General features: G+C 47.5%; 1 protein-coding gene across 1 annotated transcript; it reads left to right on the top strand.

Annotated features, from left to right (window-relative positions):
• Nucleotides 1-667: 667 nt before the first annotated feature.
• DEFB109B (defensin beta 109B) lies at nt 668-5,017 on the top strand. Its single transcript, XM_033145531.1, has 3 exons — nt 668-773; nt 3,257-3,347; nt 4,853-5,017. The coding sequence occupies exons 1-3, from the start codon at nt 723-725 to the stop codon at nt 4,996-4,998; spliced, it is 288 nt and encodes a 95-aa protein (XP_033001422.1). The 5' UTR covers nt 668-722; the 3' UTR covers nt 4,999-5,017.
• Nucleotides 5,018-15,392: the final 10,375 nt, after the last annotated feature.

The following is a 15,392-nucleotide window of genomic DNA, read 5'->3' on the forward strand; positions in this document are numbered from 1 at the left end:
TTAATTCTTGGTTTTGTAATACCCTTAACTTTTCCCCCCGACCCCAAGAGCAACCTTAAATAGACTCCTGGCGCTATACCCTATTTGTCTTCAGTGTGGAGGTTTCTTTTACCAGGAAATATCATCCCAGCAATTTTCTGATTGATTTCCCATAAGAAACTCAGAGGGGTAAAGTGATTCCTGATTTTCCATCCCAAATCTGTAAAGACTGCCTTCCTTCTGAAATTTGGCAAGATTCATGTCCTCAGACCATGGCAGCAAATTTCATCCATTCTCGCCAAATACAAAATAAAAAGAGATGCCTGAAAATTCTACCCACTTCTGCCAAAAAGTCCCCCATAATAGTAAATGGTGGGAAACAGAGCTTTGTTTTTAATAAAGCTTTTTCAGACCCAAAACATGAGTTGAATCAGACAGACAACACAGCGACTTCAAAGAAATTAGGCTGTTTCCCAAAGTGACAGGTGCAAACCAAATTGATGGTTGGTGCACACCCCTAAAACTTGTCCCGGACCTTAAAAACTAAAGACCAGTTGAAAAGTCAGGTCTCCTTTTCAGCCAATTGAAAAGGAGTCACGTACATATGCAACCTGATTGGCTAACATCACTCTAGAATGAAGCCGTCTTGAAACAAGAGGCTGCTAGAGAAACAATGGTCTTTCCTTTCCAGCCTATGGGGAAAGAGAATTTCATTCTCTTATGTCATACTAGGTGTTCCAAGCATGAGATGGTTAGAACCGCAGTGCGCGGCAAAGCAGCACAGGGCGTCGAGGGTAAGAACTGTCTTATGACTGTTTCGTTGTCTGGTAGTTAATAGCATTTGCGATAGAACCTGTGTGTTGAAATGTAGGAATGACCTGTGTGGATCTTTCCCCCAACACTGGCCCATTCATTAACCATTAAAAACTAGAGAGGGCCAAAGCTTTGGGTTGGGCTGCCTGTTCTTGAGGGTGTGTTAAGTTAAGGTTACCAGATTTTTCCCCCCAATGAATCCGGGGGACACTTTTCAACTTCAATTGATTTTGTACGGGGACTGATTTGTAAATCCGGGGACTGTCCCCGGGAAACGGGGACGTCTGGTAACCTGATGTTAAGTGGCCTTAACAAATTACTGTTACTCTAGTCGTTGGCTTTCCATGATGATCGCTGAACAAGAACCAGTAATTACTGCACCTCAGGGTGGGTGTTTTCCCCTTTTATCTGTGGAGACAGACAAAATAACAACCCGACCAACACCACTGGCGGTCAGAGGTGGCTTTAGGGTAGCACAACGGGTTCAGCCGCACTGAGGGCCACAGGGGGCGCCACAACAATGGAGAATGGAATGAGAGAGATGGGGGGGAGCAAATTTTAACATCACGCAGGGCACTGCTGGAATTTGACAGCTCAGTGTCTTCCACTGCTGACGGTCCTTGGTTATCTTTCTGTAAAACTCTTGATGAATGAAGAATGTATTGGATTTATTTTATTTTATTTTATTTTATACTGTTGTTTTCATGGTTGCTTCTGCTGTTATAGAAATTTCTTAACCACCTAAGTGGCAGGGCATAGGTTCTCACATTTCAGTGGTGCCCTGTGTAACACCCAAATTTGCCTCTCCCCCCCCCCCGCTCGCCTCTCACCTTCCATTCTACATCATAATTATGGCACCCCCAAGGTTCTGCACCCAGTGCGACCGAACTGGTCACATTCCTCTAAATCTGGCTATGCCTAGCCTTTACCATAAGGTCCCATTGTGGGTCACAGCAATGAGAAAAAAGAAACCAATTAAATTAATTTAAATTAAACCAAAAGAAACCAAATTAATTAAACCAATTAAATTAAATTAAAAGAAACCAGTTAAACCAATTTACAATAGAAAGAATAAGGTGAATCCAGTTTATAGGTACAGTGGTACCCCAGGTTACATACTTAATTCGTTCCGGGTTAAAGTACGTAACCTGAAAAGGACGTAGCCCGAACAATTCGTTCTGCGCGTGCACAGAACGAAAAACCCCTGGAAAAAACCGGGAAAAAACTGGGGGAAACTGGGGGGGGGGACTCTGCGCATGTGCAAACTGCACATGCATCGGGTTGCACTTCTGGGTTAGCGGAGTTTGTAACCCAAAAAGAACACAACCTAAAGCGTACGAAACCCGAGGTATCACTGTATTTAGTTGTATAAAGCATGCTGTTAATAATATCTAGCTACATTTGCTGTGACTTTGAATTCTCAGCAAGTTCACAGCAATTTAGGCTTTCATATTGGAGTAGCAAACCAAGATAGTCATAAAATAAGATATGCCTTTATAGAAACCTTTTGGCTTCTGCTTTCACCAGCAACCTGAAGTGTATAAGACAGGGAGGAGAAGGAGCTGTTTTTAAACAATGAGGATGGATAAATGTCCATCTGCCCTCTAAGGGCCGCCAACTCTGAAATAGTGCTCTGGAACCCCATTGAAAGCTATGCGTTGCTTTCCAAACCGAAGCCACTGGGTGCTTTTCGAGAGAGCTAAACCTGTATCCTATCATGGTGAACATATATCTCTGTCCACCATTGATGGGGAACATCTGGATGGCTCATTAGAGACAGAGGTTGACTGGATGTGGGGAGAAAGCCGGTGGGGAGAAGGAAGGAAAGAAGAAAGGAGGCAAAGAGGGGAGGGGAAGAGGAGAGGGGAAGAAAGGGCACGATCCACCCCCAAACAAGGTTCCATTTCTTTCCCTACATATATACTTAACTTTCTCCTGTTGTGATTTCTGGATTTATAAGAGGGTGCTTGGTTTTGACTAGGGAAAGGCAAGCAATGGAGAGAGGAAAATTCATCCGGCATTTATTTGACACTACCTAATTACAGGGGCTTCGCTGGGGGAGGGGGCGGTGGGGGCGGTACACCCCGGGTGACAGGGGAGGGTGGGGGTGACAAGCAGCGGCCCCTCCCGCCACTCCCACGCGCCGCTGCTCCCTCTGTCACCCTCTCCGTCACCATCTCGCTCGGCAGCCCCACGAGCTGCCTTTTCGCTCTGCGGCTTAAAAGGGGGCTGTGGAAACAGCAGCGGCACTCCGCCGTGACGTCACAATGTGACGTCACAACGCCCCACCCCCGGGGCATTTCCTTTTGCCGCCCCGGGTAGCGCAGAGCCTTCCTCCGCCACCGCCTAGTTATTTATTAACTGACCCCCTCCCCTTTTGCATAGTTGCTACTGCTAGCGGTTCATTTTACGGCACATAAAAATGGTTTACCACTGCCCGTCTCCTTTTATTTCACCTTCCTAGTTACCCTGGAGAGTGACCCAGCCTGACCCAGCCATGAAGAGTTTCCACCTCCTGGTTGCCCTAATCCTTGCAGTGCTCCTCGTGAGCCCAGGTAAGGAGCACAGAAATGGACGTCACTGGCAAAATGCCTCTCTAGCTTATAGTTTTCCTAGGGTAGACTCGGAAATCACAATTTAATGCAACAGGCTACAGGTAATATGTGCTTTCAGCTATTAAGCTTTGGTTTCAAATTCCGAAACAGAATGGGTTGCATTGTTCATGAGACTTACCGGTAATAAATCTACGCAGCAGGGAGCCCTTCCTTAGATTGGCCCTTCAGGGTTCATGATCCTGGCATAGTCCTGGTAAATATTGGTGGGAAAATCCATCCAGCTTCTCATTTTTACACTTGCTTGCTCAAACGGAAGAGTGACGGGTTAAGGAATAGCCATTCTGTGTAGTCCCTGCAACTCCTTCCTTTGATCAACTGCCCCTCCTGATACAGCAAATTAGGAAGAGGCGCTTGATCCTTCCAGATTCTTGGATTTGAGCCTAGCAACAACACCTGACAAGAGAGTATTGCAAGAGAGTAAGTGAAGAGGAGATCTCTCTGCAAATCATTCTTGGGTAGAGAAGAAGAAGAAGAAGAAGAAGAAGAAGAAGAAGAAGAAGAAGAAGAAGAAGAAGAAGAGGAGGAGGAGGAGGAGGAGGAGGAGGAGGAGGAGGAGGAGGAGTTTGGATTTGATATCCCGCTTTATCACTACCCGAAGGAGTCTCAAAGCGGCTCACATTCTCCTTTCCCTTCCTCCCCCACAACAAACACTCTGTGAGGTGAGTGGGGCTGAGAGACTTCAAAGAAGTGTGACTAGCCCAAGGTCACCCAGCAGCTGCATGTGGAGGAGCGGAGACACGAACCCGGTTCCCCAGATTACGAGTCTACCACTCTTAACCACTACACCACACTGGCTCTGAATGCACCTGATACATCTGACTGTGTGTTATTTTTTCTGATTCGGTCAATGGTATATGGAGTTTTCTGCTTATTTGATTTCTTACTCACCCTTTGCCCTAAGGTCCCAGGGTGAGTTAAAGCAACAATACATACAGTAGTAAGAACACATAAAATTGTTTCCACCTGGAATGGTTTGGCGTATTTCATCATTGGAACAGAACAATACAAATTTGGCAACAGCGGTGGGTCACACAAAAAGAGAATGCCATAATTGTCAAAGGATAAAGCAATACATGGTCATCACAAGGTGAAAGAGAAGCAGTGTGGGCTAGCAGGTAAAGTATCAGGCTAGGACCTGGGAAACCTGGGTTCAAATCTCCCCTTGGCCATGACGCTCACAAAGCGATCTTGAGCCAGTCACAGAAGATGGTAGACAGAGAGACCTCTTTGGGGAGGGTCCCACACTTCTGAGGGTGTCAGAACTAGCATAAAAGCCCCATCTGTGGATTTTAACAGTTGAGAAGGCCAGTGGGTCTCCCGTTGATAGAAGCAGTCTATCTCCAAATGCCAGATGTTGAGGATGAATGACAGGGGGAGGCGTAGCCTGCCTGACCCAGCAAGGCTGTCTTCAAGACATTAATGTTCTCTGCTTCCTTCTTGCGCAGGAAATGGGGAGCGCGAACCCCGGTATGTGAGCCACTGTCTCCGGAGAGGAGGGATCTGTCGATATGATGACTGCAGTGAGGGCGAGGAGCAGATCGGGACCTGCTACCACCACACCATGATCTGTTGCCGGGATGAAGTGGTTTAGTGGGGAGAGGCAAACTGAAGAGATCTCCCCCCCCCAAAAAAAAGAGAGGGTTCCTCTGCTCCCTTTTTCCAGTTATGAATTAACCTTGCCAAATGTTACACACACACCCTCCTAATAAAAATGTATTTTCTCTCTCTCTTGCATTTCTGTTTGCTACTCTCTGACAGTGGTTTGCACTTCAATCACCCTTGTTTCTAAACTGTTCAGGGACCACCAGTGAGCTGGCTGCTTGAGAAGTAGGGTGGGGGGGAACCCTTGGAATAAACCCTTCAACCACCCCTATCCCCAAAATCATAAAACTTTGTGTTTTGGAGATGGCTGCTGAGTTTTGCATATTGCAATATTGCATATGTTGCAAGAAGAAAGAAGGTAAACAATAAATATATTAAATATATTAAGCCATAAAGAGTCACAGCCTAGGAGGACAAAAGTACAAAAATTAATCACAGCTCCAAAGAGATAATAAAGTATTAGTTCAATCAAAGACTCCCTTTACAAATAATTAAGATTTATATAACGATTCTCCACCCGCGAGTCCCAACGTCACTGAGAATAAAACTTCTATGTAGCCTTAAATGAGCCAGACATTTGTATATACTGATGGCATTTGTATATAAGTGACCACATGCCTCAAAATCTGTATAATATTCTTTTATTGCCATATATTCAAAAAATTGTCACTCGAGCTCTGCCCTTTAGATACTTTCGGTTTGCGAGATATCTTTTCAAGAAGGGCGAGCTATTATTCATTCCCTGCTCTTCCACTAAAGCTCCCAGCACAGGTTTCAACATTGCAAAGCAATGGTTGGCATCCATCTGCCTCAAGAGACAATGAAGGAGTGCACCTTTGGGGTGAAGTCAAAGAGACAGATATGGGAGAGACATGTTTTGTTGCAGCTCGGGCAGACGAAGGTATCCAGTTCTGCTGCGGCAAATGCACCATGGCATTTCTTCTTTCTGCACTGCTCCCAGCGGTCTTTCCTACTTTAGTCACTGCTGTGGATACACAACCTGACTGTCTGTCTACAGGCACTGTGGTCTTCTGCAAGCAATTTCCACAGGGCGAGGTTAATGATGCCAGCCTTCGTGTCATGCTTGCAGACATCTTTGTAACTCAGAGTTGGTCTGCCAATGGGCCTGGTGCTTCAGGCCAGCTCCCTGTAGAGCACACGGGTCCTAAAGTTACATTTAAAAAAATAGCTTAGATTTGAAAGGGCTTAAGAACAACCAGAAAAGGAGGAGAAAAGTGGTCAAATATGGTTTTGTTGCAAAAGTCACTCAACATCTCCCATCCTTGCTGCTGCTCAGGGCAGAGTGAAACAAGACGAAGACCTGCCCAAACGGTTGGGAAATCACTGATGAGTTTATGGACAACTCCAAACATTCTTTTTATTCCACATTCATGATTATTTGTGCTCACAAGGCTATTGGGGCAGTAGCAAGTGATTATTGCTTTCAATACTCTGTGTACTTGTCAAAGTTTTGGAACAGCCGCTCTACTCGCAGAATCACAGAATCCTAATCAGTGCATAATCCCATAACTTCCTGCTGAAATCCCGATCTTTTTAATACCACAAATGTTCCAGTTTAATTTCATCCCCCTTTTGTTGTGCTGTAGCCCCTTTGGGACTTTTGGTCCTTTTGGGACGTGAGTGGCGCTGTGGGTTAAACCACTGAGCCTAGGGCTTGCTGATCAGAAGGTCGGCGGTTCGAATCCCCGCGACGGGGTGAACTCCCATTGCTTGGTCCCTGCTCCTGCCAACCTAGCAGTTCAAAAGCACGTCAAAGTGCAAGTAGATCAGTGTTTTTCAACCACTGTTCCGCGGCACACTAGTGTGCCACGAGATGTTGCCTGGTGTGCCGTGGGAAAAATTGTGTTTATTTGATTCCTATTCAAGAGAATTACTTTATATATAGTCAATATAGGCACAGAGTTAAATTTTTTAACATTTTCTAATGGTGGTGTGCCTCGTGATTTTTTTCATAAAACAAGTGTGCCCTTGCCCAAAAAAGGTTGAAAAACACTGAAGTAGATAAATAGGTACCTCTCTGGTGGGAAGGTAAACGGCGTTTCCATGCACTGCTCTGGTTCGCCAGAAGCGGCTTAGTCACGCTGGCCACATGACCCGGAAGCTGTACGCCAGCTCCCTCGGCCAGTAAAGCGAGATGAGCGCCGCAACTCCAGAGTCGTCTGCGACTGGACCTAATGGTCAGGGGTCCCTTTACCTTTACCTAGCCCCTTTGTACATCAATAACCAGGTAGCATTGGGGCGGCATCACAGAGCAAATGGAAACAGGATAGATCCAGCCAAGATGCACTGATTACAGAGCCAGCTCAAGACATTTTGCTGCCTGAGGCAAAGGCAAGATGGCATTCTCCCTCAAGGTGCATATGGAAGCCAACTGGATTGGTGGTTGAATCTTACTCCAATACAGGTCAAAGGGTGGGACCTTCCACTTCACTAGCAGGCTAGTGTAGGCTGCCTGAGAAAACTGCCTCATTCTGCCTCATCGTAGGGCCGGCCCTGACTGATCGTGCCAAGAGCATGTTGCAGAATACACCTACAACAAAACACCAGTTTGTGGTGACCTCTCTCTTCCAGCATAGAGATTATCCTGAGAAAAGACTGAAGCAGGCAGGCAGGCAAACGTAGGCCAGGTTTCTGGTTCTGCGGCTTTTAGACACGCAGTTTGCCCCCATTTCCTCGATACAATCGAAACCTGATGTAAAGGGAGAAGAATTTCTCCCGGGCTCCAAGCCACAGGAACAAAGTGATCTCTGGCTATTGAAAGTGTCACCAAACACTCAGGCATCAATCAGCCAGGTGGCTGGCTGCTGTTTGAAGTTACGGTAAGTTTTTCCCAGGAAATTGAGGAATCCCCCCTGGGTCAAAATGACCCAGAAGGAGCAGGGAAACAAGAGAACTTTTTCATTGATACTGCTCCTTCTCTCTCTCTCTCTCTCTCTCTCTCTCTCTCTCTCGGCTTCTGTTAAGCATTTCTTAGAGAACCCAAACACCTGTTACTTTGGATTTCTCCCATGTCAGACGGCTGGGTTGCCATCGCTATGCAGGCATCTGTTTTCTTGCTGCTGCTGCTGCTGCTACTGCTGCTTCATCATCTTATCTCCATCACTCAGGCTGCTCCAGGTGAGAATCTTCCAAAATGTCCCGGAGAGGGGACATAAATCAGGCTAGGACCAATCCTCTGAGGATGGGTGATTGACGCATGCGTGACGCATGTGTGCATCTTTTGATTCCCTATCCCTCTGTGAGTGTATTCACACTTACGTTGATGGGAGGTGATAAAGCGGTCCCGTCTTTTACATTGGATAGTAATAATAATAATAATAATAATAATAATAATAATAATAATAATTTATCTGTACCCCGCCCATCTGGCTGGGTTTCCACCAGCCACTCTGGGAGGCTTCCACCAGAAATTAGGATAATAATAATAATAATAATAATAATAATAATAGGATAGGAACATAATCACTTGGGAAGCCCTGCGCTCTCCTCCAGTGCATCAAACCCTGCTTTTCCTATTGCAGAGCTGGCATATGCCTTATTCTGTGTCAGGCTACCAGTCCAGCACTGGCTCTCTGATTGGCGATTCAGTCTCCTAGATCAGTTGAAGAATGCATTTTCCGTTGCGTGCCTGGACCCCATGAACGGTCTTAATGAACGGATTATGATAAAGTTCTCCATGCGTCTTGAAAAGTAGGCTCTTGTCTACATCAGGCATGTCCAACAGGTAGATCGTGATTATTGTTTAGGGAAGTTTTTCATCTGTGATATTTTCAATGTATTTTAATATGTGGTGGAAGCCGCCCAGAGTGGCTGGGGAGACCCGGCCAGATGGGCGGGGTACAAATAAATTATTATTATTATTATTATTATTATTATTATTATTATTATTATTATTACCGGTAGATCACTGGACGTCTGTGGTAGATCACTGTTAGATCATTGGCTCCCCCCAAAGAAGCTGAACAACTGTGGCTTGCCTAAAAAAAGCTCAACATTTTACCTCCTCCCTGAAAAAAACTCAACAACCTTGACCCGAACTCGCTCCAAAAAGGGAGTAGATCACTGCCAGTTTTTAACTCTGTGAGTAGATCGCAGTCTCTTGGGAGTTGTCCACCCCCTGGTCTATGTTAACCACCCACCCCACCCCACGCAAACCTTGAAGAATTTCCATGGCTTTTTTTCTGCATACAGCTGCTTTTCTGGAATTCGCTTTGCCCTGCTCGTGAGTCATTCTGACCGACCGGCATGGGTTGTTGTTTCCTAAACTGGCGAGCCTTTTTTTTTTTCTTCGCCGCAGGGATAATTCAAGACGAGAAGCCGGGCTGCGACTCTCTGCACCACAACTGCAGGGTGGGCTACTGCTCAGAGGATGAAATCCCAAGCGGTGGGTTTTGTTTCGAACCGGTAATTATATGCTGCAGAAGTTTGCCCAAGAAATACAAGAGCTCTGAGGAAACGCAGGAAGTGGCTCCTTTTGGAGATGTTCTGCGCAATCTCTTCTAATTGGTAGCAAGCAGCACTTCCCAAACTGCACAAGATGCTAAGGATGGGAAAACACGACATTTTGTTTCCTACGAAAAGTGTTCCTTTGGACCAGACATCGGAAGTTAAAGATGAGCCCTGCTGGATCAGGCCAACCAGGTACCTAGGGGAAACGCACAGGCAGGACGTGACTGGGAAGAGTTGCTGTGACCACTAGGCCTGCAGTGTTTCGGTTTCTTTGATTAAAGATTTAACTTCACTGATGCCTTGTGAGTTATTGATGACCTGCTCCAGGCTCCGGCTCCGGTGATCCATTCACCATCTGCAGGGGAACCAGGTGCCAGGTGATTTATTAGGTGGGCAGCAAAAACGCAGGTGGCGCTGTGGGTTAAACCACAGAGCCTAGGGCTTGCTGATCAGAAGGTCGGCGGTTCGAATCCCCACGGCAGGGTGAGCTCCCATTGCTCGGTCCCTGCTCCTGCCAACCTAGCAGTTCGAAAGCACGTCAAAGTGCAAGTAGATAAATAGGTACCACTCCAGCGGGAAGGTAAACGGTGTTTCCGTGTGCTGCTCTGGTTCGCCAGAAGCGGCTTTGTCATGCTGGCCACATGACCCGGAAGCTGTACGCTGGCTCCCTCGGCCAGTAACGCGAAATGAGCGCCGCAACCCCAGAGTCGGACACGACTGGACCTAATGCTCAGGGGTCCCTTTACTTTTACCTTTAAAGAGTATTGTTACAAAGGTTGGGTGCCTGCCGCTCTCTCTGCCGAGCAGTGGCAGGAGCCCATGGAGTCCAGTCCCAGGCACCCACAAAGGGTCTGTGTCCCTTTGGAGAATGGAAGACATGGCAGAGACCATCATGCATTTAGAACAAAACAAAATAAAAAAATTCCTTCCAGTAGCACCTTAGAGACCAACTAAGTTTGTTTCCAGACGAGAGATCACAGCCGCACCATGCATGTAAAACACAGGGCTTCCCCCCAACGAATCCTGGGAACCGTAGAACAAAGCTGCAATTCCCAGCACCCTTAACAAACTACAGTTCCCAGGAAGCTGTGATCTTTAAATGTATGGTGTAGCTGTGACTAGACTTTTCTCCTGTCTGGCAGGAGATGGCAACTGAGGACACCAATCGCATCTGACCCTAGATGTGCGTTTGTTGCATAAGTTGTTTGTTGATAGCTGTTGGTCTCCAGCTACTAAAGTCTGTATTTGCCTTACAAAGGTATAGTTCCTACCCAAACATAACCCCACCACCACCACCACCACACCCACTGCTGCTTCCCATATCAGCAGCCCACTGGCAGGCCAGGTGGCAACAGTTTATTAAAGCAACGAAACAGGGAAAGGGGAGGTGAAGGGGGCAGGTTCCCCTTGGCAGGAAGAGAAGGCGGAAATCCAGCAAACCGCAGGCTAAATTGGCAACGGGGCAGGTCTTCTTCCAAAAGCCCATTGGTCGTTCTGTCTTGGATGCTTTCGTTGAGATTCCCGCATTGCACGGGGCTGGACTAGCTGACCCTCGGGGGGCCCTTCCGACTTTACGATTCTATGATTCCCACTCGCCCCCAGCTGAGCTATTTCGCCTGACTTAGCAGGGTGAGCTAAGGGCTGCAGAACACGCTTGCATTGACATAGACCCAAAAGTTGGACAAAGTTGTTGGGCTTTTCATTTTTCCCTTGGGCAAAATAGTTCCTTTTTTCCCTTTGGATTTTTAAAGCTTCTTCCTCCTCTTCTTCTTCTTCCCCTTCCCCTACTTGCCATACGTCTGGGTTTCCCAATTCAGCAAAAATCTACCATTTTTGCAGCCCGGTTCCCGGAAGTGTCCAGACGTATGGCAGCCCTATGTTTGTGTCCACCGTGAAATTGCTTTCAATGAGATCTGATTGTCACCTGCACTTCATCAAGAGACAGTTGGGGAGTGTTGGGATTAGGACCTGGGAGGCCAAGGTTCAAATTTTTATTTATTTATTTATTTATTTATTTATTTATTTATTTATTTATTTATTTGATAATATTGCCCTTTATCAAAATATCCCAGGGCAGTGTACAACAAATACCGAATGAGCCATGAAGCTCGCTGGGTTAGCCTGAGCTACTCGCTGTCTCTCAGCTGACCCTACCTCACAGGGCCGTCGTTCGCCACCTTGAGCTCCTCGGAGGAAAGGCGGGAGAGAAATATAATAATGAATAACATTTGTTTGCAGTCCACCCTCCAAACCTTCGATCCAGAGGCCTTCTTTGAAGGGCTGCCGTCTCCTCTAGGGTGCAGTTTGTCGATTACTAATGTACCCAGTGGAAGTTCTCTCTCTGATCTGACCCTTTGTGTCGAAGATAAATTATTATGCCCCCCAAAATTAAGTTTTAAAGCTTTACTTGCAGAAATTTTGTTTAAGCGTTCTGAAAAAAAAGAAGCAATACGTTGTCTATTCTTACATGTGCTGATTCTAGTACAAAGCTCAAGAACACATATTTGTCCCCCAAACAGACTTTTTAGCTAAAAATCCAAGAGTCTCTCTCTTTTTCCAGCTTGCTGCATTTTGGCCAAAGCCCAGGGAGATCTGTGTGCATCTGCAAAACTTGGTGACTCTGAGTTTTGTGAGCTACTTCATTAACATAAGTAAACACTCCAAAAACAAAAAACAACAACCCTGTGGTTCAGTCTTAAAACTTACCCCACCCCACTTTTGTAATGGAAAAATACAAGTCTTCAGCCATTTGCTCGCACATTCTTTGCAGTAACATAAATACAATACAATTAAAATTGCATGCAATTCTATGTAACTGCTAAATAACTGCAATACAATTCCCATCTCCAGTTCATCTCCAGATGCTGCCTGAATTCTGTCTCAACACACTGTGTTTTAGGTTTATGGTAAACCTACAACGCGGGTGGCGCCGTGGGTTAAACCACAGAGCCTAGGGCTTGCTGATCAGAAGGTCGGCGGTTCGAATCCCCGCGACGGGGTGAGCTCCCGTTGCTCGGTCCCAGCTCCTGCCAACCTAGCAGTTCGAAAGCACGTCAAAAGTGCAAGTAGATAAATAGGTACCGCTCCGGCGGGAAGGTAAACGCTGTTTCCGTGCGCTGCTCTGGTTCGCCAGAAGCGGCTTAGTCATGCTGCTACATGACCCGGAAGCTGTACACCGGCTCCCTCAGCCAGTAACGCGAGATGAGCACCGCAACCCCAGAGTCGGACACAACTGGACCTAATGGTCAGGGGTCCCTTTAAACCCTAAAAAGAAGAAGAGTTTGGATTTGATATCCCCCTTTATCACTACCCGAAGGAGTCTCAAAGCAGTTAACATTCTCCTTTCCCTTCCTCCCCCACAACAAACACTCTGTGAGGTGAGTGGGGCTGAGAGACTTCAGAGAACCGTGACTAGCCCAAGGTCACCCAGCAGCTGCATGTGGAGGAGCGGAGACACGAACCCGGTTCCCCAGATTACGAGTCTACCGCTCTTATCCACTACACCACACTGGCTCCCCAGTTAAGTCCAGTCACGAACGACTCTGGAGTTGCAGTGCTCATCTCGCTTTACAGGCCGAGGGAGCCAATGTTTGTCTGCAGACAGTTTTTCCAGGTCATGTGGCCAGCATGACTAAGCCGCTTCTGGCGAAACCAGAGCAGCACACGAAAATGCCGTTTACCTTCCCGCCGGAGCGGTACCTATTTAGCTACTTGCACTTTGGCGTGCTTTCAAACTGCTAGGTTGGCAGGAGCAGGGACCGAGCAACGGGAGCTCACCCCATTGCGGGGATTCGAACTGCCGACCTTCTGATCGGCAAGCCTAAGAGGCTCAGTGTGTCTACCCAGCTACAAAGTAAACAGGGCTAATTTTGAGACCCTGGTGATCCAAGACTCAACCAGGGGCTGGTGGAAAGGAGGAGAAAGTGAAGCTGGAATGAAACCACCTTGCAGGTGGAAGACAACCCCCCCCCCGCCCCCAATAACCCCAGGACAGGCCTGGACATAGCTGAGTCCCCCCCCCACAAGCAGGCAGACGGAGCCACTTGAAGTCACTTCTGCGCAGCTCTGCTAAGTAGTCCAGGAGATCTCCCAGCTGCCAACTGGTTCCAAGCAGATGGTAAGATCAAAAGGTTATATGTAGGATTGTAGTGTTGGAAGGGACCCCAGGGGGCATCTAGTCCAACCCCCTGCCATGAAGGAGTTTCACTGCAGCCCAGCGTCCTGTTCTCACAGCCGCCAACCAGACACCACGGATGGGTGCTGCCCACGGGCACAACAGCACTCCCCCCCCCAATTTGCGATTTCCGGCATTAAAAACTCATTGGCGGGGGTGGGAACCAATTTGAGAAGTCCTACCAGCGCTTAAGAGTTCCCAGGGAGGGTTCAAGGAGAAGCAGGAGAATTGCAGCCAACTCATTTGCGACACGCAGGAAGGAGAGAAACTCTGAGCGCCGATAGGACTTCTCAAACGGGTTCTCCAAACGGCATTCAGAGACATACTGCCTGCGACATCGACGTGGGACACAACCATTGTGGCTGGCAGCCTTCGATAGCCTTCCCCTCCATGCCACCTAACCAATTCTTTCAGGAGTCAGATCTGTGCCGTTCTCGAAGAAGAAGAAGAGTTTGGATTTGATATCCCGCTTTATCACTACCCGAAGGAGTCTCAAAGCAGCTAACATTCTCCTTTCCCTTCCTCCCCCACAACAAACACTCTGTGAGGCGAGTGGGGCTGAGAGACTTCAAAGAAGTGTGACTAGCCCAAGGTCACCCAGCAGCTGCATGTGGAGGAGCGGAGACGCGAACCCGGTTCCCCAGATTACAAGTCTACCGCTCTTAACCACTACACCACACTGGCTCTCCAGGGGGCTCTTGTGAGGGCCAAAGCGGAAGAAGAGTTGCCTATTGTGGTGCCCCTCGAAGGTTTGGGGCACAAGACCAGGCCCAGAACCTCTCCTCCTTGCCTCTCCTCGCATGCCAACTTCCCTCGGGAGAGGGAAGGGCCTGATGCCAGCTTCCTCCTCCTCCTCCTCATTGACCTTTCAGTGTGCAGATCTGATGCCCACATCTCCAGGTAAAGGAGGTCCCCTGGGATCCAGGAGACGCCGTTTATTTTGGTTTCTTACAGCACAATTTTTCAGTTCTGGAGCAGTTCCCGATCTGTTCTTCATTTTCTTTGCAAATGTCCGTTTCACATTTCCCGCCCCGGACGAAGCAGCCCAGGGTGACAAAGTCTGTAATGCCTACAAGGGGAGGAAAGAGGAGCATCACTAGGGTGGCAAGAGAGGGAAAGGATCCTGCACCTTAAGTTTAGCTGTGTGGGAGAAGGGCATTCAGCCGCCGAGGCTTGCACGGAATCTACACACAACTATTAAAGATGTTTGTTGTGTTTCCTTTTTACTTCGTTGCTTTGCTTTCTCGCAGCATTTTTACCCTGCTCTGCAGCCAAAAGGCTCCCAGGGGTTGCTTACGAAAATCCATTCCTGCCTATAGGTTTGCATTCTAAGAGATGGCATGCAAGGAAAGAGGTGTGTGGAGGGAGGAGGAGTGCGTCTTCTATACCAGGAGTGGGGAAATGGGAGATCAGCAAGGGTTTCCGACTCCCAAATTGTTTAATGGCCAAACAGTGTTTCCCACCTGCTGAAATGAGAAAAGCTAAGGAGGAGTAGACCACTGGATTAAAAGACTATGGTCACGCCAAAGATTTAAAGTGCACAGCTTCCCCCCCCCCAAGAATTCTGGGATATGTAGTGTTATGTATTGAAGTTCTCACCCTAGGCCACTAGGGGTGTGTGTATATAGTTCATTCTGCTGCAGTTTTCACTCAGGTCCGCGCATGCAAATGAGGGATTGAAAAGGGACGTTCGGGGATTGGGTAACTACAGAAAGTTGTTACTGTTGCTTTGTAGCTGA

Source organism: Lacerta agilis, chromosome 3 (genome assembly GCF_009819535.1).
Source record: "Lacerta agilis isolate rLacAgi1 chromosome 3, rLacAgi1.pri, whole genome shotgun sequence".
In the NCBI taxonomy this organism is placed as follows: Eukaryota; Metazoa; Chordata; class Lepidosauria; order Squamata; family Lacertidae; genus Lacerta; species Lacerta agilis.